The sequence below is a fragment of the Canis aureus genome, chromosome 5 (genome assembly GCF_053574225.1).
Source record: "Canis aureus isolate CA01 chromosome 5, VMU_Caureus_v.1.0, whole genome shotgun sequence".
NCBI lineage: Eukaryota > Metazoa > Chordata > Mammalia > Carnivora > Canidae > Canis > Canis aureus.
Genome location: NC_135615.1, coordinates 61,388,950 through 61,414,980, shown reverse-complemented (window position 1 = coordinate 61,414,980; position 26,031 = coordinate 61,388,950). Strand labels below are relative to the sequence as shown.

At 51.1% G+C, this 26,031-nt stretch overlaps 1 protein-coding gene and 1 long non-coding RNA gene across 3 annotated transcripts; one reads left to right on the top strand and one right to left on the bottom strand.

The window, feature by feature from the left end:
* The first annotated feature begins 4,202 nt into the window (after nt 1-4,202).
* Nucleotides 4,203-9,748, top strand: IRX6 (iroquois homeobox 6). 2 transcript variants are annotated; one of them, XM_077898390.1, is made up of 6 exons: nt 4,203-4,406; nt 5,336-5,590; nt 6,294-6,403; nt 6,605-6,912; nt 7,781-8,386; nt 9,311-9,748. In XM_077898390.1, the coding sequence occupies exons 1-6, from the start codon at nt 4,362-4,364 to the stop codon at nt 9,313-9,315; spliced, it is 1,329 nt and encodes a 442-aa protein (XP_077754516.1). In that variant the 5' UTR covers nt 4,203-4,361; the 3' UTR covers nt 9,316-9,748. The 2 variants fall into 2 exon arrangements, with proteins under 2 accessions (XP_077754516.1, XP_077754515.1); XM_077898389.1 differs by having other exon boundaries at nt 9,308-9,748.
* Nucleotides 9,749-13,433: 3,685 nt separating this feature from the next.
* LOC144314359 (uncharacterized) lies at nt 13,434-17,059 on the bottom strand. Its single transcript, XR_013380189.1, has 2 exons — nt 16,975-17,059; nt 13,434-13,882 (listed from the first exon to the last, which is right to left on the bottom strand). It is a non-coding gene; the product is annotated as an uncharacterized LOC144314359 (long non-coding RNA).
* Nucleotides 17,060-26,031: the final 8,972 nt, after the last annotated feature.

The following is a 26,031-nucleotide window of genomic DNA, read 5'->3' as shown; positions in this document are numbered from 1 at the left end:
ATAAATTATAGATGCATCTGTCCAGATGCACTTGTCCATTCATGCATAGATTTGAGGAAATTTTATTCTTCTCAGTTCAAAAACAGCCACTAAAAAAAAAAATCCATACTTAAAAAATAGAATTTAGCACATTGTCATCTATGTTGCTATGCCCATAGATTCACACATTCTCTCTGTGATTTGAGGCATTTGAACTTGATTTGGGGCATTTCTGGGTTGTTATTCACCTCCCCCCCACACACACACACACACACTCCCTGTAAAATCTGCTGTCTTTATAAAACATCAGGAAATGATGGATATTTAACCTGGAATAATACAATATGATTCCTGTGTGTGTGCTGGATTCAAGTTTATTGTCAAAGATGTATCCCTATCCCCCCCCCTTTTTTTTTAAGTTTTTATTTGAATTCCAGTTAGTTAACATAGAGTGTTACATACAATATTAGTTTTAGGTGTACAATATAGAGATTCAACACTTGCGTATATCACCTTGTGCTCGTGATGACAAGTGCACTCCTTCATCCCCATCACCTATTCCCCCGTCCGCCCCCCCCACCTCTCCCCTGGTACCCACCAGTTTGTTCTTTACAATTAAGAGTCTGTTTCTTGCTCAAAGGTACATCCTTTACCCTGCCTGCTTAAGACCATCAATGAATTTAAAGCAAGGCAACATGAACTTCAAATAAACAACATGGATGAGTACTCTCCATAATCCAAATAGGCCTTTGACTATTTACTTTATTCATATTTGTTTTAATGAGCAGCTAGAGGAAATTTCAGGGCATGTTGCATAATACAACAAAAGGATCTGTACCATTTGTATAAAACACTTTGCGCGGAATGACTCTCAAACATAACTGGAAAGATCTGCATTTCATAAGTTTGTCTACTTGCTTCAGTAAAATTCTATGTGGACACACACACACAATTGGGCATTTTTCCCAAAACTAAATTAATCAGTGCTAAACAAAGCAATGAAAAGCCAGAGCCTTCAGCTGCCAAATGAGTGCCTATCCACAGTCACGAGGATGAGAACGGATTCCGTGGCTGCTTCCCTGAATCAACCTTTTCCAAGAAAGACTTCTTTTTTACCTGAGGTCTCTGCCAGACAAAGGTTCATACCGGTTTAACCCACTGGCTCTGTTTTGTTATGAGGCTCTGAAAATAATGGGAAGAGGACACACTTCATAAGAATTGCTTTTAGGGAACCCCACTTAATGCTCCAAGGGGTCACAATCAAACCCCAGGGGCACCAGGTAGGTTTGCTGTGGGTCTAGCAACTCCCTGAGAAAGAAATAAGAAACCAAAGTCTCCCACGCCTGCAAGTGGCAGCCTTCCTCCCTAAGACACTCAGTTACTATAAAGTAACTTTGAAGACAACAGAAAGGTGCCTTCACATAAAACCTGCTCTTTTGTTTGTTTTTCTTTTCCACATAAGAAGAAAAACACCCAGGAACCTTCATAGCCCTACATTCCAATTTCCTTCACCGCTGCATTTCCTCTCTCTCTCTTTTTTTTCCTCTTGAAAAATCTTGTTGCCTTTTCTCTAATCCTAGAGAGCAAAGACAAGAGGTAGGCCTGGAGGGCCTGCACACAGCATTGATACCGCAGAGGTCTTATAAATCAGCGAAAAATCAATACATTCTATATGGTAGCTTCTCCTTTGCAACCAGATCGCCAGGGGACAGAACTAATGCTTTTTCTTCACCACTATCCCATTTTTCTGTCATAAAAAAAAAAAAAAAAAAAAAAATCTGCTTGGGAACGAATGGGCAATCAAAGTTGCTGAGTAAGTATTTCAACTACCTAATTTTATTACTTTACAATTGACATACTTTCCCTCTGGAAATGTTTGCAATTAATTAATTAGCAGTAATCTTCCCCAAGGGACTAATTTAATGAATTCTCTCCAATTCTTACTTAAAAAAAAAAAAAAGAAAGAAAGAAAGCTTAGATATACCCAAGCTGCAAATGTGTGGAGAGCTCCAAAGTGCATTTCGAAAAATCAAGGGATCTATCTATTACGGGGACTTTTTTTATCACTAAATCAATCCAGCGATAACTGTAATTCTTTTTCTAACTGGGAGTTTCCCCGGGTTGAACGCAAGGTTTCTCCAAGGTAACGATACTCAGCAGCAGCAGCCAGGAAGCCTCCCTGGGTCCCTCAGTATTTAGAATGAAGGCTGTCCTCGTATCAATAATCGTGTGCGGTTTGCGGCGTCTGTAGGGCCTGGCTCCTTCTGCACAGTGTGTACTGGGGGTGGGGGGGTGCGGGGGGGTGCGGGGGAGGAACCACTGTGCTCCCTTCCAAGGGGCAGCCGGCTCCGGGCCTACGGTTCCCTCTGCGAGGTTCCAGGGGGAAACTCGGCGGCCAGGGATGGGGCCAGGGCCCTAGACCGTGCCTCGTTGCTGGGCTTCCTCCTCGCCTCGCAAGAACGCAGGGCGGAGACCCGGGCCTGACTTCTGGGCCCCGCGCTCTGCGTTCACACTAGAAAAGGCGACTGGGCCCTTGGGCCAAGGGTTCCTCCGGGAAGGTGCAGCGAGGGCCTGGGAGTGCGTTTTGTGAACTGTACAGGGCCCTGACCCTGTGCGTGAGAGGCCAGACCTTCGGAGGTTTCTGGCCGTCGTTCCACGCGGATACCGACAGCATCCCCCGCAGACCTCCCCCTGCTAGACTGGACGCCCCCCTCCGCCCCCACGTCGCGGCCCGGCGGCCCTCGATGGGCAGGCTCGGGCCTGGGGACTGAGCCTTCGGGTGCGCGGACTCTGCCGCGCGCACACTAGCCCCCCTCCCGGCACACGCGAGCCCCCAGCGCGCCAGCGCCCCTGGGCGGACCCCGGGGACCGAGGGGGGCGGTCAGATGGCCGGGCCCAGCCCGGCGGCGTCGCGGCGGAGCGCGGGGCACGGGCCGCCGTCCCGGCGCGCTGAACCGCGGCTCGCCAGCGCCACCCCCAGCGGAGCGCGGCGGCTGCAGCTCGTGCCGGCGCCTCGCCGTGGCTCCCCCGCTCCCGCGTGGACGCGGCGGCCGGGGCGCGGGGGGCAGCCACGCCTCGCCTCGGGAGGACATGCCGAGGGGCGTCCCCCGCCGCCTGCCGAGGGCCGGGCCAGACCGAGCGCGCTGCCCGGCGGGTTCCGAGGGGAGCTGAACCTTGGCCTCGAGGGGGCGCTACCCGGCCCGTCCCAGCGCCCGAAGGCGGCGGAGACGCCCCGGGGTCGAGACCCTGGCCGAGGCCGGGGCGCGGGCAGCCTGGATCTAGCCAGAGTCCTGGGGACGCGGGGGCGGAGGGCCAGATTCCGGGGGACAAAGACGGGCGGGCCAGGGGACCCTCCGACGCTGGCCAGCCGCGGCCCCAACGAGCGCGGGGCCTGTGGCGGGAACAAACTTTCCGGCGGCGGAGGGGCGGGGGAGCCGGGCCGCAGGCTTGTCCCCCGAGCCGCCGCGCTCCTCCACCTGCCAGTGTTCAGCCTCCGCCCAGCCTGCGCCCACCCCGGCTCCCTCCCCTCCCCCGCGCCCGTTCGCTCCGACTCCTCATCTCGCTCCTCTCCCCTCCTCCTTCTCCTTCTTGCCTTTCTCCCCCACTTTTCTCCTCTTTTTCCTCCCATCTCTCCTTTTGTATTCTCCCCCCCCCCCCCCCCCGCGGCCCTGCTCGCTTCTCTCCTCCTCCGGGCCGCAGGGGAGGAGGTAAACGAGCTGCGCCCGGGGCCTGCGCGGCGCAGAGGAAGGCGTTTCTCCTACTTCTCCCGGGTAATTTGGAGAGGTTGTATGTGCGCGCGCGCGCGTGAGCTTAAGGCGAAAAGGGGTAGGATCCGGCGCCCAGCAGAGAGGGTCGGGGTCTTTGACGTTCCTCGCCAGCTGCATAAACCTCCCGGAACAAGTCTGAGTGTGGGTGAGAGTGCGCGCGCGCGCACGGGCTGGCTGCGCTTGGCACGCCTGGTGGCCCGGGGCCCCGGGGGCCGGGGGCCCGCCTGGCGGCCCGGGATTACCGTGACGTCACATCGAGCCTCTGGCCACCTTGGGCTGGGACACCTCGGGAGCCGCACAGCCCCGCGCCGCGCCGCACCTTGCCTCGCCACCGCGCGACTTTGGGAACCCGCGTCCTCTCCCTTTCCTTGCCCATCCATGGGCCCTTCTGTCTTCCGGACCACGCGGGCCGGAGGGGCGCCTTCTGGAGCGCAGGGCTCGGCAGCGGGACTGCCCCCGGCTCTGCCTCCAGCCGCGCCAAGCGGGCGGAGGACCCCGCGCGGGGCACCCGCAGCGGCGTGAGGAACCGAGGCGGCGCTCGGCCGGGGGCGCAGAACCGCGGGGCTGAGGCGGGAACTCGCAGGAGGAGGAGGAGGCGGTCCAGGGACAGCCACCATGTCCTTCCCGCACTTTGGACACCCGTACGGCAGCGCTTCCCAGGTAAGAAGTGCCTCCGGGGGGTGGGGGAAGAGCCGCCCGGGCGGGGGTGCCCAGGGCACGCGCCCGCGGCTCAGCGCCCTCCTTTCGCACGAGTCTCTGGGGAAGCCAGACCGAGCAGGTACGATGGACCACAGACCCCTCCGACACCCCCAAACCGCTGCCGAGAACATTCCACTCCCCCAGGGCAAGCTGGAAAATCCTGAGACCCGAAACTTGGGCACCGACCGAGCGCTCGGCGAGATGGGTGGGATCTCAAGATCTTCCAAACAGGCCGCCTTATTGTACAAATATCCGAGGTGACCCCGAGAGTCCGCCTCACCGTTTTCCAGTTGTTTGCATGTGGACTTCCGCTCTTATCCTCTCTCCCTTCTTTGAGTGGGTCCAAGCTCTCTGCTTCCGGTACCTTCGATTTTTTTTTTTTTCCAGATTAGGGTGGGTGGTCTGGTTGTGCAGTGACAAAGGTTTCCTGGGGGAAATTCTGGGGGCACCCACCACGATCTCCAGTTTCTGCCCAGACTGTGGGGTCTGGTTCCAGTTTGACCTCTGAGCCCGCCTTGTGATCTGGGACAAGTCTCCCTGGTCCTCATTCCCCATCTATAAAATGGGAGCAGGAGTGAGACGTGATGGTGGTCTCTGTGGCTAACTTCTAGTTCTGCCTTTGTAGGATCCTGTGATGGGAGGGCGGGAGGAGGGGTCGGCGGCAAAACGGGGAGTTGGGCTCCTGTAATTCGCTTCTCAGAACGTTCCCGTCGCCTGCACCCCTGGGACTCTGGAGCCTTAGCAGCGTTTTAGGAGTGTCTGTAAGGGCAGTTTGGATAAATTGCGTCTTCAGATAATTCCCACCCCGGCCGAATGCTCCGCACACGGTGGCATTTAGTTAATGTGGAATAAGGGAGTGATCGGCCGCGCACCTCTCTCGCCCCCCACAGTTTCTGGTGTCGGCAAGTTCCAGCGCCACTTGCTGCGAATCCGCCCCGCGCTCCGTCCCAGATGTGGCCCCAGGCTCCACCCCGGCGGCGGCTCTCTGCTGTGCATCCTACGAGAGCCGGCTGCTGGGCAGTGCGCGGCCCGAGCTGGGTGCCGCCTTGGGCATCTATGGAGCCCCCTACGCCGCGGCAGCTGCCCAGAGCTACCCAGGCTACCTGCCCTACAGCCCAGAGCCCCCCGCGCTGTACGGGGCGCTGGTGAGTACACCGGAGGGGGCCTGGGTGTGGGAGCCAGAACCCATCTGGCCTGGGGGCAAGAACGCAGCAGCGGTGACATCTACTCTGACATCTCCAGGGAAGACCTAGGAAGGAAGAAAAACTCTCAGGAAAGGAAATGGGTAGGACTGTGTATAGTGGGGAAGGGGGAGCACATCCTATGGCATTTTACACTTTGCAGATCTCCATTCTGATTAGAAAACATTTGGGCTTCTATTAATTCTGTGAGGTAGGCAAGTCTCCGTTTACAGCTGAGGACATTGAGATGCAGAGGGGTTCAAATCCCTTGTCCAAAGTCACAGAGATCCAAAGGGTCAGGGAATAGCTCTGCAAGGAGAGTAAGGCAGTGAAGTTCGCCAGCAGGTGGGGATGGGGTTTGGGAGGAGTCACAGGTAGTAAGGGCACTGGTAAGAGCTAATACTTAATTACTGTTTACACCAATAAGTCTGCCAGCTGGTCTTCTTCAGTACCCTATAGGTACTACTGTTATTCCCAGCTACCAAAGGGAAACCGAGCCATAGAGCAGTTAAACAACTGTGCCCAAAATCACATAGCCAGTGGGAGTGGTGGTACTGGGATCTGAAGGAGACTTTTATTCCAGGGTTCACACCCTTAGCTGTGATACCTCCCAGCATCTTCCCCAAATGCAGTCTTGAATTCTCTCTTCCCACCCCACCCCCACCAGAATCCACAGTATGAGTTTAAAGAGGCTGCTGGGAACTTTACACCTGGCCTGGCGCAACCAGGAGCCTATTATCCCTACGAGCCGACTCTGGGGCAGTACCAGTATGATCGGTAAGGCACAGGGTGCACTGGTAGCTGGCATTCCAAGTCCTCTCCCCTCCCCTGCCTTAGGAACCATCTGGGAAGAGCCTGGGAAGGGGGAAGGGCATGAGGAGGGAGGAGCGCTGAACCTCATTTCCAGGCCTCAGACCATCTCCTGCCTGCAGCCCCAGGTTCTCAGACCCAGAACTGTGAGCCAGGTTCTCCCCCCAGGTATGGAGCAGTGGAGTTGAGTGGCACTGGCCGCCGGAAAAATGCCACCCGGGAGACCACCAGCACCCTCAAGGCCTGGCTGAATGAGCACCGCAAGAACCCCTACCCCACCAAGGGCGAGAAGATCATGCTGGCCATCATCACCAAGATGACCCTCACCCAGGTGTCCACCTGGTTCGCCAACGCGCGCCGGCGCCTCAAGAAGGAGAACAAGATGACTTGGGCGCCCAAGAACAAAGGTGGAGAGGAGAGGAAGGCTGAGAGTGGAGCAGAGGAGCCCCTGGGCTGTCTGAATGGTGACACCAAAGGTATCAGAAATGCTCATCACCCCACCTTGGGGATTTTCCAGCCATCTATTGGGTTGCACTTTTGCAGCTGCCTTGTGGAACAGCTAACTAAAGTGGCACTCCCTTACTTACCCTTGCACTTGTACCCCACCCTCTCCCCTCCTCTCTCCCCCTCCTTCTTCCCTCCCCAAATGGGCAGTCATCTGGGCCTTGGCCTGCACAGTTCCCTCTGCCTGTAATTCCCTACATAACTGACATCTTGACTTCTAAGGTGTGGGCTGGAAAAAGTCTTTTCTGGCCACCCAAGCTAACTTAGCTCCCGCCTGTTGTATTTCGTTTGCCATACTTACCACTATGAGAAGGTACTTGGGATCTGTCTACCTCTTAAACAGCAGCTCCACAGGAAAGTGTCTGTCTCGCTGCTGAATTCTCTAAATTCTTAATGCCTAAATGCCTAATGATGTCTGGCACATCGATGGCACTCAGTAAATATTTGCTGAATTAAATAATACACACCCGCTACCTATGGATGTCAAAGTGGGGTGGGGGGTTTGGGAAATGCCCCCTTGGGTGTCGGTTTGCTTTGCAGTGGAGAAAGTGAGATCCAGGTCTTGGGCGATGAAAAGGTGGTGGTTTCTTTCCACCAGAAAGGAGGAGACTTCTAAGGAGTGGGGGCAGGGCTGGGACCTAAATTCTGTCCCTGGGGCAGCCTGCGGGGGCCCTGGGACAACTGGAAGAGAAGGTTTCGGCCAGCCTGGCGAATAACTCCAAGAATGCCCTAAGTGCTGAGCCATCTTGCTAAAAGCTTCTCAGGGATAGGCACTCCGGCGGATTTCCCTTGGGGCCTGGGGCTTTTCTCACCCGCTCCTGATTTCCTCATTTCCTGCAGATGTTACTGCAAGCCAGGAGGCTCCAGGGCTCCGGCTGAGTGACCTGGAAGACCTGGAGGAAGAAGAGGAGGAGGAGGCCGACGAAGAGGAGGCAGTGGCCGCAGCTGCGGACAGGCTGGCCGAGCTCCACAAAGACTCGCAGTCGCTGCGGGCGCCGTGCGCGGCCGCTCGGGAGGCCCGGCTGCAGCGCGGAGAGTGCGGCCTGGCGGCGCGCACCTTTTCTTTCCGTGAGCCCCCCGGGTCCGGAGAAGCTGACTTCCTGCGGGCCGAGCCGGGGGGCCCCACGATGACCATGCACTACCCCTGCAGCGAGAAACCGCGCATCTGGTCTCTGGCGCACACCGCGGCCCCCGGCGCGGTCGAAGGTGCGACCCCGGCCCCTCCCAGGCCACGAAGTCCTGATTGCCGTCTGATTCCAGGACAGCCCCCGGGTGCGGGCGGCCGACCCGCGGTCCCCAGAGACTCCGGGTTGGAAGCGTCTTCCCGCGTAGCCAAAGCCTTTGGAAACCGCCCGTTTGCCCTGCCGGGGCTGCCGATGAACTGTGCGCCGTGCCCGCGGCGGAGGGAGCCTGCAGTGCACTGCCAGTACCCGTCTGGAGCAGAAGGTAGTGGGTCCCAGGCGGCGCCGGCGGTGTCTGTCCCCAAGACACCTGTTCACTGTGCCACCCAGCCAGCGCACGGCGTCTCAGCCTCTCGGGCATGCCCCGTTCAGACCCGGAGCGGGATTGTCCCACAGCATCCCACCAAACGGCAGCTTAGAAACAAAAGTCCTAGTCTCCCCTCCTTTCAAAACCAAATGATAGTCATAAGCTCAGGGTGAGGCAGTAACTTATCTAGGATCACTCAGAAAGTCATGGAAAAGATGGACAACCAGCTCTCTGCACTGGTGCCCTGTGTTCTACCAAATGGGCCAGGTGGGCACCACCTATGATCTTCTGGCACAGACACCCTTGTCGCCTGCCTGCCTTTCGGAGGAGGCCAGCTGGCCCCCGGCATGCTTGTACCAAGAGTTTGCTAGGGCTGGGTAGGAACCAGGGCTTTCCAAGGAATCTGAGGGGACGGGCCAGATACATTCAATTGGTTTAAGGCCAGTGCTCAAGTCCAGCTGGCAGCCCTGCCTGCAGCCCACTAAAACCCCTGGGGAATGTCGCCCAGGCTTGGTGCTGTCCCTGGAGAGCACTCACCCCACAGACTTCACCCCCAGCAGGCTGTGACTGCCAATCAGCTGTGCCTGGTGGAAGGGAATTGTCCCACAAAGGGACGTCCCCCAAGCATCAGGCAGCCTCCAGCAATTACTGTCAGATTCTACTCTTTGTAGTAATTTCTCTCAGGATTAGCTACTGGCTGAGAAAATTGGGTTACACTGTTATTTGAATTTACACATAACGGGGTCCGAAAGTTGCTTCTGGCAAGCAAATCGCTTCTAGACCTTGGATTGCCTTTGGATAAGCCGCCCTCAACCTCCGATTTCCTAGAAATCGCCACCAAGTGGCCCTTCGGGTTTTAATCAACCTTTCCTCTCTCAGCAGGTTAGCGCAATGGCTGCGATTTGCAGAAGAATCTTGGAAATAAGCCCTACTTTTCGAACTCACCTCCATGCTCTGAAGCTGGGAGACCTTGCCAGGAACTGGGGACTCTCACTTCATCTAAGAGACAAACACACAGATACCCTTATACAGGCTCTTCTTGCACGCAGAGCTGGGAGTGGCAGGCGGACGTGGGCTCCTCAGACCCTCTGGAGGAGGTGGCGGTGGGGCACCTTGGGGAAGGCCATGGGGAAGGCTGGGCGAGTCTGCCCAGTGCACCCACTGGGTACACCAAGTCTCCCTCCCTCCTCTTGATACAGGGTCTGCAGCATCTCCTTCCCCTGCTCACCCCCACCCCGCCCCCTTTCACTGTGTAACTTCAACGCTGACCCAGCCCCTCAGGACCACCTTCGTCCCCATTCCTTGTGTCCTCAAAAATAATCAAACCGAACCCCACCTGTGTGGTGTGTCTGTGCCCGGGGCGCTCGGAGAGGCTGGGGTGGAGGGGAAGCTGGGATGCAAACAGGGATTCCAGGGACAGGGCGGTGTAAGCTGCAAAACCTCAGGCCCTTTCACAGCAGGGAGCCCAACTGGCCAGGTTTCGGCCAAGGTCTCCGCGCATAATGCAACTCCTGGAGCCGGTGCCGCCTGGCGGATTCTGTGCAGTGGAGGAGAGGGGCGCAAACGGTGAGGCTGGAGGTGGAGGAGCAGCGGAGGTTTTTGGACGCTGCATTTGTTTCCGAGCTACTACTTGGGTTTTAGTTTACTGGGAGAGGGGCGATGGGGATCATCTTGACCATCCCTTGGCATCCAGCCGGGATCCCCGCGCACTTCCCCTTGGACAAAATGGCAAAGCGTGGCAGCTTGCTGGGTCCCTAAGAGGCAAGTGGGGGCATTCTTTCCATTTAATCCAGTGTCAGCAATCACTTCCGGTACAGGCCAACCAATGGGAGCTGAAGGGCGGGGAAGGGGACTTGGCGCCCCCGCAACGAGCAGCGTCTGGAGCAGGGCTGGGGGAGAGGGGATGGAGAGCCCGCGCCTGGCCTGAGTTCGCGCCCCCGGGCTGCTGGCCTCGGCTTGAGCCAGAGAGCAACCTGGCCGCTGCTTGTGGGGAGAGAGGGAGGTGAACCCAAGCTGGGGCTCTAGAGGGGAGCTGTGGAGAGCTGATGCGGGTGGCAAGGCCGAAGAACAGCCAGGATGTGCACCCACAGACCGGATCCCTGGGGACCTGCGTCTCCACCGCTGGGCTCCAGCTCGGGCTGCCCAGACCGGGTGACGGCTGGCACTGATGTTGGGGGCAGCAAGGGCCCTGTTCTCACCTCCTCGTGGGAGATTGTAAGACCCCTTGGAGGCTGCAGAGAAAGAGTAGTTGGAAAGACTGCGGGGGGAACGAGGGGCCGGCCACCTCCCGTCTCCACCCAGTCTTCTTTTTTATAGAATGACGGGGTCAGAAGGGGCTTTAGAGATCACGAATTACAAAATAGAAACCTCTTCCTCTGATGAGGAAACTGAGGCCAACCTGAAGGGCAGAAGACTGATTCAGGGTCACAAAGGATCCACAGAGGAGAGGGACCCCAGCTCTCCACTCGGGGTCCAGAGCTCCTTTCCCTCGCTTCCCCTGGGTGATGCCTTCCCTGCTTTAGGTTTTCTTCTAGGCAACAGCTGCTCCTACCCCCAGCTCCCCGGGGACCTCCAGTCGCCCACACTGACCCGCGGCTTAGGGTCCGGGAAATTAAACTGCGAAAAGATAAACATTATTTCCAGTCGGCTTTGCAGGATTAACGCTTGTAATAAAGAGCATTAGCTGGAGGTTTCTTTCTAGGCGCTCTCGACCCCACCCCCTCCTGGGGGACCAGGTAGACCCCTCCAGAGGCTGCAGAGTCCACAGAGGCACCTTCAGAGGGCCTCTGGCTAGGAGGGGGGCTCCAGCTACCCATTTGGTGGAAGGGAGAGGGACCCTTAGCACCACACTGAGTCTGCACCTGGAGTCCACCCTGAAAACCAGAGAGCAATGATGCACCCAAGCCCCAGGTCACGTGGCTGATCCAGAGAGCGCAAGCTGCCCCTGGGGGAGACCAGAGTTCTGACCTACACTCTGCCTCCTGCGGTCCAGCCTTTTATAGAACAGTGAATCCCTGGAGAGGAGGCTCACCTGGATCTGCCTCCCCTCCCAACCAGGATCTCAGGAAGTTGTCTCCCCAGCCCCTGTCTATGAGACCTAGCTGCTCCTCACCTCTCCCAACCCAGAGCAGGAGCCTGCAGCCCAGGGTTGTCCCAGAACTAGCCCTAGATCTTGGCTGGATATGGTATAGAAAGGGTAGAAAAGAGTGGCTGGAATCCCAGGAAAGAGCTGGAGTGTCTCAGTGCCATGACTGCTTTGCTGTAGCTGTGGACAAGCCCCCCTTCCCCTATCAGGTCCCCCAGCTGTAATATACAGGCATCCCTCTAGCTCTCTATCCTGGTGCAGTGTCTGTGCCAGCACTGGTGGTGAGCACCCAGGAGTAAGGGTGAAGGCCTGAGAAAGGTACATCTGAGCCTGAGATTATCCGAGCCTTGGGCCCCCGGCAATCTGTTCCCACCATCTCTGCCCCCACTGACAGCCTCCTGCAAATCTCCCAATATAATCTCCCAGAATCATATTTTGAATACTGTTTTGATTAAACACCAGAGCAGGGGGAGGGAGGACACAACCCCCCTCTCCCCAGCTGAGCCCGCTGGTGCCCACAGGCAGCTGGCATGTGAGCTCTGCGAAGGGGAATCGGGAAACAAAGGAAGATGACATTCCCAGGTTGGACAGTCTCTAGGAGCTGGACCTTCAAACTTCCTTGATGGTGACAGTGCCCCGTCCCTCGGCTGGGGAGCACCGCACTAGGAGGCTAGGTTGAGAGGAGAGGCTGGACCAAGGGAATGTTCTTCCTTTACTGATCCCTCTCCACTGGGAGTCACTACATGGCCACCGGACTCACTCCATAATCTCAATGATCACTTCTGGCTCTAAGATCCTATGACCTTGCTAATGATAATAAGAGCATCTGGAGCCCTTACCATTTGTCAGACTCAATGCCATGTCCTTTACACGCTCTGACTCATTTATATGTCACAACAGTGCTAGCACGCATTATATTGTACTTCCTAGTATGCCCATCCCATGAATGAGGAAAGAAGCTCAGAGAAATGAAGTAACTCGACATTAGTTATTTAGCTAATGAAGTAAAGTCAAACTCTGAATACTACTTATTCTTAATGGCTAAGTTCTGCTGCTAATGCATTCTATTATATTTTTATTACTTTATTTTTTTTAAAGTAGGCTCCACGCCCAGTATGGGGCTCGAACTCACAACCCTGAGATCAAGAGTTGCATGCTTTCCTGTCTGAGCCAGCCAGGGGCCCCCGCATTCTATTATTTCAAGATTCTTTATTCCATTATGAAAGAGAGCCTATGTTTTTGCGACTCCAAATGTCTGTGAGTCTGTGATCTCATGCCCCTGGAACTCCAGGCTGACCTCCATCCTTCTCAGGAAGGTCTGGTGGGAAAGGACCCCTGGTGCCTCCTGGGCACACTCCCATATCCTGGCTGAGAACATCCTTCACCTTTCCCCCTGCCCATATTTCCCTGGGACACTCCAGATCAGTGTTCGGCAAAGTGTAGGCCATGGATCTCCAGGAGGAGAATCAGCACAAAGTTGAAGAATCACACAGGGAGATCTGCCTTTGTAACAAGCACCCTATGTGGTTTGATGGGCTTCTCATCTAAGTAGCTAAGCCTTAAACTCAGCATGAGGGCTTAGGGTACCTGCTGCTGGCCCAAGAGTAAGTCACATCCCAATAGCAAGTGTAAACATTTCCTCCGGATTTAATCTGGATTCACATTCAATCTCCTCATCCGGTTCAGTTCCCCCTACACCCCCTTTCCCCACCCAGAACCATCCCAAAGCTCAAGGCTTGTAGTGATTGGAGGGGGAAGAGGCCATTTAAGAAAATAAGTCGCCTCTGCCAGTTGTCTGAAGACACTAGGATTTCAGGGTGGAAGCATTTTAGGAGTCACTTGTACCTTAGTGAGTAAGAGAATTCTGTCCCCAAACATGAACATGTAATCAAGAATCCCTACACAGTTGGAAAAAGCCAATACCAAGAAGGAAAGACTGTATTTTAAGCAAATAAAAGAACCTATGGAGGGGCGTAAGCCTCTTGCCGTTTTCTGACATAGCCACTTATTTGCAGCCTTGGCATTAGAAAGTTCTTCCTTTTTTGAGCCAATTTCTTTCCCCGCATAACCCCTGAAATATGTCTCCTAAACCAGTGAGGCCTGCTCTTCTCCATGACATTCTTTCTCCTACCTCCTATGTCTCTTCTTCCCTTCTCCGCATCTGTAGATATTCTCCAGTTATATGGCAGAGGACTCCACTATCAGTGTGATTTTCTTCACCGAGTGTTAAGTTGGAGATGAGAAACAATGACTTGAGTCCTTGGGCAAGTGACCAAAAGTCTCTGAGACTCAGCTTTCTCCTGATAAGTTGGGGTCATCGTAAAACATATGGCTCCTTCACAATTCCTCTTAGTTCTCTCACTTAGTTGCTGTAGGAACAAAGATTTAGAACAGTGTTACTTGAATTTTGGTTGGTGGCAAACCAACTCCCTGATTTCTGCCAACAGCTGGAGAGGTGTTAAAGCCAAGCTAGCGCCATGCTGGAAAAATTTCAGTGTTTCCTCCTGCATTTCTCCTTTACTCCCTCACCACCTTCACAGTCTTCACTTCTGACACTTCTGGTCACCAATTTTGTGTGAGGCTTCTCCACACCAAGCAATAATCTGTGACACCAGCTGGGTGTCCTACTGTTTAACTCAATTCTGACACTGTCTACCTAGAGATAGTGCCAGGTGCTGCAGTTTAAGAGCTCAGTCCCTCAAGACTGCTCTCATTTCAGATGCCAGTCACAAGCAGTGGGGCCCCGAGTTCCCCACAATATCTGACAACTGAGGTCAACTGACAACTGACATCAACTGACATCTGACAACTACAGGTCAGAGGTTCCTACAAACCCATTCTCAGGTTTAGTTGATCTGCTAGACCAGTTCATAGAACTCATGGAAACACTTATGTTTACCAGTTTATTAAAGGATGTAACAAAGAAGACAGATGAACAGCCAGATGAAGAGGTAATGAAGAGGTAAGAGGTTCAGAGCAAAGGAGCTTCTGTCCCCTTGGAGGAAAGGTGTGTCACCCTGCCTATATCTAGATGTGTCCACCTGCCTGGAAGCTCTCCAAACCCCATACTTTGGAGATGTTTATGGAAGCTTCATCACATAGGCATGATAGATAATTAACTCCATTTTTAACCTGTCTCTGGTCTCTGGAGATTGGAAGGTGTGGCTGAAAATCCCAAGCTTCTAATTATGACCAGTCCTCATCCAGGAGCCCACCAGGAATCACCTCATTAGAATAAAAGACACTCCTACCACCCAGGAAATTCCAAGGGATTTAGGAACTCTGTATCAGGAACTGAGGTCAAAGGCCAAATATTAGAACAAAAGGTATTCCTAGTGTTCTTATCACTAAAGAAATTATGTGGGTTTTAAGAGCTCTGTGCCAGGAACCAGGGGCAGAGATAGATAGATAGATGATAGATAGATAGATGATTGATTGATAGATAGATAGATAGATAGAGATGATTGATAGATAGATAGTAGAAAGATAACCTATTATCCTATATATGTATTATCTGTTATCTTTGTGTAATCAGAGGATTGAAAGACAGTTGAAAAGTGGGTAGTAGTTTGGGTCATTCTGAGATCCAGCATTAGTTAATGCTGTGACCAGCGTTGCTGATACGCTGGTGGTACACGTTCTACTCTTTGGTAAACTAATCTGTATTAGTGTAAAGGGTGACTATTAGGAGATCATCAGAGACTGGTGACTTCCCTCATTGCCTGGGACTGTCTCCAAATTCCAATTTAGCTTTTTTAAAGTCTTAGAGAACCTGTCCCAGAACAATGATGCCAACAATGATAATGGTGGTGAGTCTAGAGCAATAGTTCTCAAACTTTGTGGTTTATAAAATAAGTCAGAGAGGTCTTTTGTTTTGTTTAAATTTTTCATATCCATACCTGGGCTATCCCAGGCCAATAAAATCCAAAACAACAACAGTCATTGATTTTGTTGATGGATCTGCTTCTTGGGCAGTGTTCAGTGAGAATGGTTTGTTGCGGATCCATGTGGTATTAGAAGAGGCAGCTCGACTGGAGCTCAAGTAGCCACTTCCAAAGAGGATCTGGGGCTTTACCACCTGCGGAGATTTCTACTGTCTCTAAGGGCTGCTTGAGGTGCCTCATATCATGGCAGCTAGGCTCCAGGAGCAAGTATTCCAGGAGGTCTGGGTGGAAGTCACCAGGTCTCTTATGACGTATTTTCAGAAGTCCCAGAGGTTACTTCCACTGTGTTTTGAAGGTTAAACAAGTCACTAAAGCTTGCCCAGAGTCAAGAGGAGAGGAAATTAATTCTAACACTCAACAGAAAGAGTAGCAAAGAATGTATCACCATCTTTACTGGAATTGGAATCCTCAGCAAAGGTACAGTTTTAAATGCATTTCCAGACTTTTCTCTCCCACTCAACATGAGGACTTGGGGCTCTATCTTAGTCATCATGGGCTGCCATAACAAAATACGATAAACCAGATTCCCTAAATAACAGACATTAATTTTCCACAGTTCTGGAGGCTGGAAAGTCCAAGATCAAGGTCTGATTGATTCAGTTCTAGTGAGGGCTCTCTTGCTGGCATGCAGATAGCTCTGTTTTCTCACTAGTGGAGATAGACCGTGTGTGATGTATCTGTCTCTTCTTATAAGGGCACTAGCCCTATTGGATTGGGGCCCTATCCTTATGATCTCACTTAACCCCAATATCTCCTCGCAGGCTCTGTTTCCAAATACAGCCCCATTGGGGCTGAGAATGTCATTATATGAATTCTGGAGGGAATAAATATTTGGTCCATAACAGACTCTAAGACAGAAACCAAGATGGAGAAGCCACTTAGGGAGCAAGTGACTGGGAAGAGGCTGCTGACTCTATGGCCAACAGCCTGGGCTGTCCCTTAGCCACAGAAGCTCTGGCTGAGGCAGGCATCCTGCCACCCACCCATAATCGCCCATCAGTGTCTTGGCCTGGCAATCAGTGTCTGTAGCCTTGATGGCGAAGAAGAAGACAATGCCATATATATTCAAAGCCCTGTTACCTGCCTGACCATATAATTGCATAACAACTCTTCCCTCCATAAATGAAAACTAAGTCTAAAGTAAGCCAAGTCCCTTGTTCAAGGTCGGACATCTAGGAAGTGGTAAAATTGTGTTCAAATCTAGGTCTGTGTGACCTCAAAGCCAATGCTGTCCCCTAAGTGAAGGCAGAGAGAAGCTGAGAACATATCCTCTAAGATCAAACTGTATCAGCAACATGGTAAGAGCACAGCCTCTACAACCAGAAGACCTGGGTTCGAATCCCAACTCTGCCATTTACTAGCTCTGTAAGCGTGGGCAAGTGGCATAACCTGCCTGGATCTCGGGTCCCCCAATTGTAAAATGGGAGTGAGGATAGTGACTGCCCACAGACAGTGATGAGGATTAAGTAGTTGCCATGTAAGCATTAGTCTTGTGTGGGGTTCCTGGGAAGCATTACCTCAAGTGCCGGCTGCAACCTCTTCTACTGCTAAACCCCAGCCGCCCCTGCCTCCCCATGCAGCCTGGCATGGCTGCTTCTGTCCCCACCCCCAGCAGCACCACTTGCCTCCCTCATTAGGCCACGTCCGTGTCACAGCTCACGCTTGTGACACGTCTTACCTAGAGTAAAGACATGGGGTCATTCACTCGGGTGTCCATTTAAGGAGAAACCTCACCAAGTGGATTTTATGAATTGCTCACACTTCCCCTTATCAAGATTAATGGCACCATTGCCCACGGTCAGTCCTTCTGTGGTCACAGCTAATGACTTCAACCCTCAACACGTTTCCTCTGCATTTGCTTCAGAAAATCATTCTGAACAGCAAGACTGCTTTAATAGGCACTTGGTACTAATGATGCCTTTTAAGTGCATAAAGAGAATCTCTAAGTACCAAAAGGGAGGCCCATCGACTGGTGACAACAGCTATTGACATTGACATTCGAGGCAAGGTCAGAAAGCTGCCGACCAAGGGACTGTTACTAGGCCTAACAGTGGAGGTTTTTGTTTTTTTTTTTTTTTTAGTACATTGGAAAATTTTTCATTCTGCCCTATGGCTCCTCAAACACGCTCCCTACCAGCACCAATCCCGGAGCCTGTTATGTACATTTCAGCGTTTCACAGCCTCTGCTAGTCTTCATTTTACCTGCAAGATTCAGGTCATATCCGAGCTTGTGCTGTTTTCAATTGGTAGTTTTCTTTAAATAGACTCACTTTTATATTTTTAAATAAATGCATTTGAAAGGAAACATGGTCTTACTATCCACTCTCTATTTCTACCCTTCCCTCACTGCAAAGTCACCATGACATGCTCAGCCATTCAAGAGGCAGCTTAGTGGTGTGATTAAGAATGTAGAAATAGGGGCACCTGGGTGGCTCAGTGGTTGAGCATCTGCCTTCAGCTCACAGCGTGATCCGGGGGTCCTGGAATCGAGTCCTGCATTGGGCTCCCGGCCTGCTTCTCCCTCTGCCTGTGTCTCTGCCTCTCTCTGTGTGTCTCTCATGAATAAATAAATAAAAATCTTGAAAAAAGAAAAAAAAGAAGAATGTGGAAAGCTGGGTTCACATTCTGCCCCACCACTTTGTATCCGGGTGGTGGCACAGAAGTGTCATAAGCTCCCCAAGGCTCAACTTCTTCATCAACAGAATGGAATAAAAACTAGCACTTAGCTCATTGGGTGATGGTGAGGACAAAGTTGGTTGATGGATGTTAAGTGTTTAGCTCAGGGGCTATCATGAGTGCTCCATAAATGTTGTCTATGACTGTATTATCTTCTTCCGCTACAGGCAATCTTCCCAGGAAGTGTCACACAGCCTCAGCTTACTGTTCTTGTCCCTGCTGGAATGACGACATGGACTGTATAGTCACTGTGAGGTCCCAATTCTCTTAGCAAAAAGCCACTCCCCAAAGATGGAATCTGGGCATGTGGAATCACTCATGACCAAAGCTTTGTTTCACTACCACACTTTTCTTCTCCTTGGGAACTGACTCCTCCCTCACCCAGGAGTGTGTTCCTTTTTATTCCCAGCTATTATCTCCACAGCAAGATCCCACCTCCTCAGGAACCTGATCTAGTGCATGGTGTCTGCCATCTTGTCTAGGCCTCCATCATTCATCTCATTATTTCACAGGACTCTGATTTCAGTTCTGAAAAGCATGGATGCCTGCTCTCACTTTCTGCTAATTTTTTTGTTGGTGATGGTTGTTGGCATGAGGCTGGGGCAGAGCAGTGGATGAGGTTGCCCCCCAAAAAGGGAGTTCCTGAGAATGGGTTGGCACCAGGAGGGGCCTTGCAGGAGGGTGATCCATACACCCCTTGGAGAACAAGAGAGAGTGTGGGAGGGGAGCAAAGGGGAGCCTGGATTGGGGTGAGGAAATTGAATGAGGACATGAAGAACAAGCACTGAGGACATCAGCTCAGAGACTTCAGAGTGTGACGAGCAAGTTGTAGGGTGAGCCAGCTTGGGACATTTAGAAAATTAAGTCTCTTAGCACCGGACATCAGTGGACTTTCTTCATGGGCAGCATGCTGTGCTTTGAAGAGAGGGGAGAAGGGAGTCTGGTATTATTACATTCGTTACAAACTGAATTCTCAAACGTACATTCAAGCTGAAGCACAAATACTTCAGATCTGGGGTGGAAGCTGTGCCGATCTAACTGGTGGGGGGCGGGGGGGGGGCAGCCCAGGGGCGGTGGGGAAGCTCGGCGGTATGGATCCTCGTGCACTCTCCTGGCTCCTTCTCAGCTACTGCGTGGCCCCATCGCATAACTGTGACATTTGACATATGACACCCATGAGTTTCACTTGACCCCTTTGTCGGGTGCCATTAAATGGCCTGAAGTTAAAATGTTAATTATCATTAATCATTTTTTATGAAATGGCTTTGCCAAGCCATAAATTCAGCCGAGAGAGGCCTCACGTGGGGCTGGCAGTTTATGGAATACTGACCGTCAGAGAAGGCACCGGAGTATGTGGAGGTTTCTACAGGTGTAGGGTACAAAAGAAAAGAATGCCTACAGGTGGGATGGGATGCTAGTGCCTAGGCACAAGGAAAGAAAGAGATAGCAACATGCAATCAACCAGGAAGGAGATATTGAACGTGGCCAGAGCAGGGAACTGAGTGTTTTATCCACTATGTTCCCTACCCCAGGCTCAGGGGCTGATTCAAGGTAGATGCCCCAAAACCCCCAATGTGGAAAAGTGAATGAATGAGAACAGAGAGAGGAAGATCAGAGAAGGAAGAGAGGAAAGGAACAAGGGAAGGGGACGTTTTGCAGAAAATCAGACAATAAATCAAAGGCATGTGAAAAGAGCCCCAGATTGTGCCCTGGAGTCCAGATCCTGGGCACCTCAGTATTTATGCGTATGCTTATTCCTCTTTGGTTAGATATGCTAAAGGGTGATTTATCTGTTTCATTTCAATTCCAGAAACCCCTGCCCATGGTTAAGGATACTGTGCTGTGCACTTGAACCTTTGCTAGGAGGGTAGGTCTCCTGTGAAGTGTTCTTACCACAAAACAAAACAAAAACAAAACAAACAAAAGAAAGGACCCAGGAAACCTTAGGGAGGTGATGGGTATGACTATTACCTTGGATGTGATCATGGCTTCACTCCCGTAGGCGTATGTCCAAACTCACCAAATTTTATCCATTAAACCCGTGCCGTTTTTATATACCAATTGTGCCTCACTAAAGCTCTTAAAAAATAAGCTTTTTCTAAGTACAAACATGCATAGAAAAATAGGGTACAAGGTCATATGCCAAAATGAGAACAGTGGTTATCTCTGGAAGAGGAGATTATGAGTATTTTAACCTTTCTTGTATTTACATTTGCATGTTCTGCAAGATTGTGCTTTATAATGAAAAATATGTAATAAATCTGTGTGTATGTGTGTGTGTGTGTGTGTGTGTGTGTGTGTATGTCTCCAAGAGAAGAAGCCCACAAGCCCCTGCCACACTAAATGCCAAGCTCCTTAACTGAGTGTCCTTTTGGGTGACCAGATGCCAAAGTAGCCTCAAGATATTCTAGGATAATCCTTGAGTGAAGACATTCAGAGCCAAGAACTTTCCCCCTGGACCCATAGGTTGGACTTCAGGGGCTCTCCGAACCCTAAAACTGTTTGCAGAACTGTGGGTACACATGCAGTGTTCTGGGGAGATAGCATCTTTCCTGGTCATCAGACTCTTAAAGAGGGACCAGTGACCTCTTAAGAGGTTCTCTTCTCTAGACTAGAAGGTGCATATTACTATTAGTAAAAATTTTTCAAAGGTGCATCCCAAATATAGGCATTTTTTGTTCATAAATTACATGCCAGCACTATGATAGAACTATATACAATATGAATATATTAAAATACTTATTTTTAAAAGATAGAAAGTAGATGGAAGCTCTAACATTTTCATCCCATATCCCAAAGGATCATATCCAGCCTCCCCCCCTGGAAAGCACCAGGGCACTTTTGGAGAAAGCCAGCTCCAGAATCAACAAGGAGCTCCCTGGCCAAACTAAACCCTCTCTTGGCTGCCAGGTTCCACGAGTGGGGAGATAAGAACTCTGGGGTCGAATCTGACATCTGTGAAAACATGCCACAGCATCGTGAAGCATGTACTCCCTCCTGGCATCATTTTTTCCTAGCACCTGCCGCTTCCTGGCTAAAGTCTTCACATCTCCAAAGTTGTGCCGCAGTCTTGGCTTTCAATTCGAACAGCAGTGGTTTTACTTTTAGGGTTTAATCTTATCAGACAGATGGGGATCACAGTATGGATGATGATCCAGAGTACATTTACCTCAAGCCCACCCCGAAATGACCGTGGCTCTCACCTTCCTGACATATGTCAGGTCCCTGGTAATTTCAGACCATCGGGGGACACCAGCAACTCAGCCCCTTCAACCACTATGAAATCAGTCGTCATTATTGAATGGATACGCACAGGAAAGTGACTAGATAAGTCGATCTGGACCCACCTCTGTTCCGGGACCTCTCTGGACTTAATGTTCTGTGCTTTCTTTTTTCCTAGGATTCTGGTGCCCACACCCGTTAGAGAGCAAACGAGAAGTAAAACTCAGCTGAAGTGCATGTATTTGTCTCTCTGTTTTCAGTGTCTGACACAAATGTAAATTACCTCATGGGCACGTCCTTTATAATTGACAAAGTTCTTTCCAATTCAAGGTCTCCATTGGTTCCCTCCCCAACCATAGGACGTAAGTATTGGAATAGGTGGTAGATCTGGGGTGCATGTTCAGACCCCCCGTAATGACTTAGGCACTCCTTCCAGCTGCGACCAGTGTTGGCTGCTGATGGCTCTCAGGTGTCAAGGTCAAGCAACACTCTGCATCCAAACCCTGGTCTATTACTGGTGGTTGCGAAGGCTTGGCCACTTTACCCCAGTTGGGGACAACTCTAAAAGCCCATCCCATGCTCCTCAGGGAATCATGAGGTCTTTGTTTCAACCATATCACAATCCAACTTCTCCCTCTGCCCAATCCTACTTTCTTCACTTCTCACCTGTCAAGAACACTCACTCCGCAGTCAACCTCAGAGTCTCAGAGGCTGCTTCCTGGGGAACCCACCATAAACATTTGGGAAACCGAGGCCCAAGGAAGGGAAGTGCTTCATTCAAGGCTCCACTGATGGTGGAGTCAGGAGTTAGGGCTAGAATTCAGGTTTCTTGGCTCATGCCCTTCTAAAATGGAGAGTGAATTTTTCTGGCTGGTGCATGGCAGGACTCCACTTGGAGCCTCGGGATTCCAGAAAAGCATCCCCTATCACTTGCACTGAATCCTGAGTCCTTCTCAGATTTGCTCTTGCTCCATCTTTGAAAAAGTTAATTGCACAAGTGATATATGAATGCACTCTTCTTTTCTAAAAAGTAAAAACACTTCAATTAACACTAAAATCTCAACGTTGATTCGGATAAGGCTAGTTCCCAGCACAGAAAAACATCGATATCTCAGTGGCTTAACAGAGTAGAAGTCTATTTCTTGCTCTCATGAAATCCAATCCAGGGTTCCTCATCTGCGGGCAGCTCTCTCCCAGGCCGAGAGGTCCAGGAACTCAGCTTCTTCTCTCTGTGGCCCTGCCATCTTGAAAAGTAGCTTCCAGGTTGCAGAGGAAGGAAAAGGCAAGGAGGGCTGCCTGTTGGAAGGTGGTGAGGAGTTCTTCCCCTGTTTTCCAATGGCCACATTTTAATCACACAAGAACACTTAACTACAAGGGAAGCTGGGAAATGCCATGTAGCTGGGTTATCAGGAAGAAGGGGAAATGGGATTGACCATGAGCCTGTCAGTCTTGGCCACAATCCCCTTTGACCATATGAGCCTCCCCCAAAAGAATCCCGGTCTCTTCTTCCCCAGAGGTGGGCACTTCAGTCAATTTGATGTGGTGTCTTCTAAGCCTTTTCTTTGCATGACACAAATATGTGTAAGCCCATGCAGACATGTGGAGATAGCATTGGTGTTTGTGTGTTTCTTTCACAAATGGTATCAAGCTCCTGGGACACCTATGCCCATCCATGAGAAGAAATGTAGCCCATTCCTCTTCATCAATCACCAGTGATCCAAAGTGTGAATTCCTCACTGTGCATTTAGCCCATTCTCCAACTGATGAACATTTGTATCCTCGTGTTCAACACCCACCCCCACCACCAAATTTAAGCTTTATAAACACTGATGAATTAAACATACTATACACATCTCCCTGATAGCATTTCCTCAGCCAATTTTATACTCAAGAGCTACAGATGCCAACTAATTTGAAACACAGTCTTTAAGTATTTGCCTTTTTTTTTTTTTTTTGGTATGGCTCAGGTATGGAGGTCCTGTACCATTACAAAGAGGAATCACAGGCAAAAATTAGCAACTCCAAAAGGTGGGGTAACCTGGAAAGTATCAGGAGAAGCCACTCTCATAGAATATGGGTGTGCATGTGAATAGCAAAGAGGAAGCTATCCAAATGCAGTGAGTAGCAAGTGCAATCACTGAAAGGAGGCAAAAGGATCAATTTCCCCAACAAGGGACGTAGGGAGGGCCTCTAGGTAAGACCATACGGATGCTTGGGGAAGGCCACGGGTAGAATAAGCTGCTTGGGAAAAGCATCAGCAAAGATTCTCTGGGGGGTACACAACAGAAACCTACACTGGTTCACTTGAGCAAAATAGGGAATTGATTGGAAGCTTCTGGAAGGGGTCAGAGGATGAGGGAGGCAGGATTGCAGAATCAGGCCTAGAAAAGCCACCCACCGGAGCAGCTCAGGAAGTCTGAGCAATAGGGGTTTCTCATCAGCCATTTTGAAGCTTATTCCTCTGGCAGGTGGTTACACTGCTGTTGGTTGAAGTCCCTTCTGGACTTGCTTGAGCCACGTGGTCCTGGCTGAGGAAAGGCAGGGCCCCTTCATTATGATGTCCCACTGTCTCTACCCAGTGGGACAAAGGTGATTTCTCTCAAAGAGAAATTGGGGTGCTGCCTCAGCCATCAGGAAGCAGAGGGACCCCTGGGCTCCTGCTAATACTGTCCGGTGGAAAGCCAGAGATCAAGGGAGCCTGGTGATGCAGACTATAGATGCCAGTCTCCAGGGACACAGAGCAGGGCAAAGGACAGGAGCGTGAGGTTAGCTGGGCAACACCAGACACGGGTGCTATTTTTAGAAGAAGCCCACACATGTGCCAGGCAGCCCACATACGACCCACAGCAGGAGGTCATGATGAGGCCAGAAGAACGACACCAGGCAGGTGACAGGAGTTAGAAGAACAGGGCCCACGGTTCCCCAGCCTGGAGGTCAAGAGAAACACCACAGGAGAAGAAACCACAGGCCATATTAGATGAGAATTTCAACTGCCTGGAAATAGATGACTTTGCTCCTTTTTTTAAAACCTGGCTTCATTAAGATGATGGTATCCAATGTACCCAGGTGCCTTTGTTTTTTGCCTCTATGGAGGAAATGAGACCAGGGAGTAAAGATGTTTGAGGCAGTCCCAAGAGTCTCCAACTGAGTACCTGTGACAGAGAATGAACTGTTTATCTTTGTCAATATAGTGAATATGGAAAACTGTAATGCAACAGTGAGGACCATTTTATCACGGCCACCCCATCTCTAAAGAATAATAGCTAATTGGAATCCTAGTGCAGTAATGGCCATAAAAGCAAGGCTCTTAGCTGAGATTGAGGGAAAGAAGCACTTTAGCAATTGCACTTCCTTTACTTGTCAAAGGAAGGGATCTCTGCCCAAAGACTCAGTCCTTGGCAAGTATGGGCGAAATTACAGAGATGGAATCCAAACTGATGGGTTGGGTGAAAAGGCACATCGTGTTTTCCAGCCTACATTACCCCAGTGTCTAGTTAATGCTTTGAGGTTTGCCACATGTTTACATGGATGTCTCTTTCACTGACCTTCCCAACGGGACTACCTGAATGAAGATTAGCATCTCCCTTCCAAGGCTGGAAGAACTGAAGTTAAGGAGCATTCACGTAGCCAGTATCATAGGCCAGAATGTGCCTGGAAGCTAACTCCAAAGCAAGACTTGAACACAAACGATTCGTTTGGAAGGTGATCCCAGTAAACATCGGTGTAGGGGTGGAGAGGCATCACAGAGAAGGCAAGGAAGCCAACTCAGGGTCTGTTGACAGATGAGGGACCTCTGTGGGCAACTGGGTGACTATCCCACCAGGAGCCACTGGGACCAGATGTGAAGTATGCCTCAGGGTTGTCCCACTCGAGGGGAGACCCGGGGGTTCGAGTCCCCAGCACCAAGGCCTTGCCAACTTGCAGCCAAGAGAGAAAGCCCTTAGCCACTCACAGTAGAACATAGCAACGGCATGTCCACAGAGGGAGAAGGCCAAGGGGCCAGGGGCTGGGCATTCTGCTGGCAGACCAGCACGTGGTAGGCACCCAACCCCTTCCGTCCTTGCCAGCCTGTCAGCACGAAGGCTTTCTTAGCCACCTCTGCAGCTGAGGTTGGCTTTGTTGAGATGTCACAGAACTACCCCTGGGGCTTTTGGGAAAGCTTCCTCATGAAAGGGAAGAGATACATAAGGCAACCCGTCACCTCCTGGCCTCCCTGCATTTCCTGTCCTTGGACAGGTCTCATGAGGCCATGAGGTAGGGGGCAGTGGCACCAACTATCATGACAACTGTGACCCTGACGTCATTTATATTCGGAACTGATCCTAACACTGCACCTATCCAGACTTAATGTAAAATGAGCAATGACTAGTCCTGCAGTTTAAGCCATGATTGGTCAGGTTTTCTGTGACTTGCGGCTAAATGCATTCCCAAAATGTGATTTTTGTCTCTGAACACAAAGTCTATACCATTGTCCATTTTACTGCTTTTCTTCAGTCTGCTGGGAGACGTAAACTATAAAGGTGGTCTTTGCTTTACATGTTTTAACAGTCAAAATAAGAGTGGTGGCTTACACAGATAGAAACACACCCAAACTTTTTAAATTGTTCAACTAAAATAACTAAAATAGAAAACAAGTGGCTGTTTTAATCAGTTAATTTCTTGTTGTTGTTTTTTCT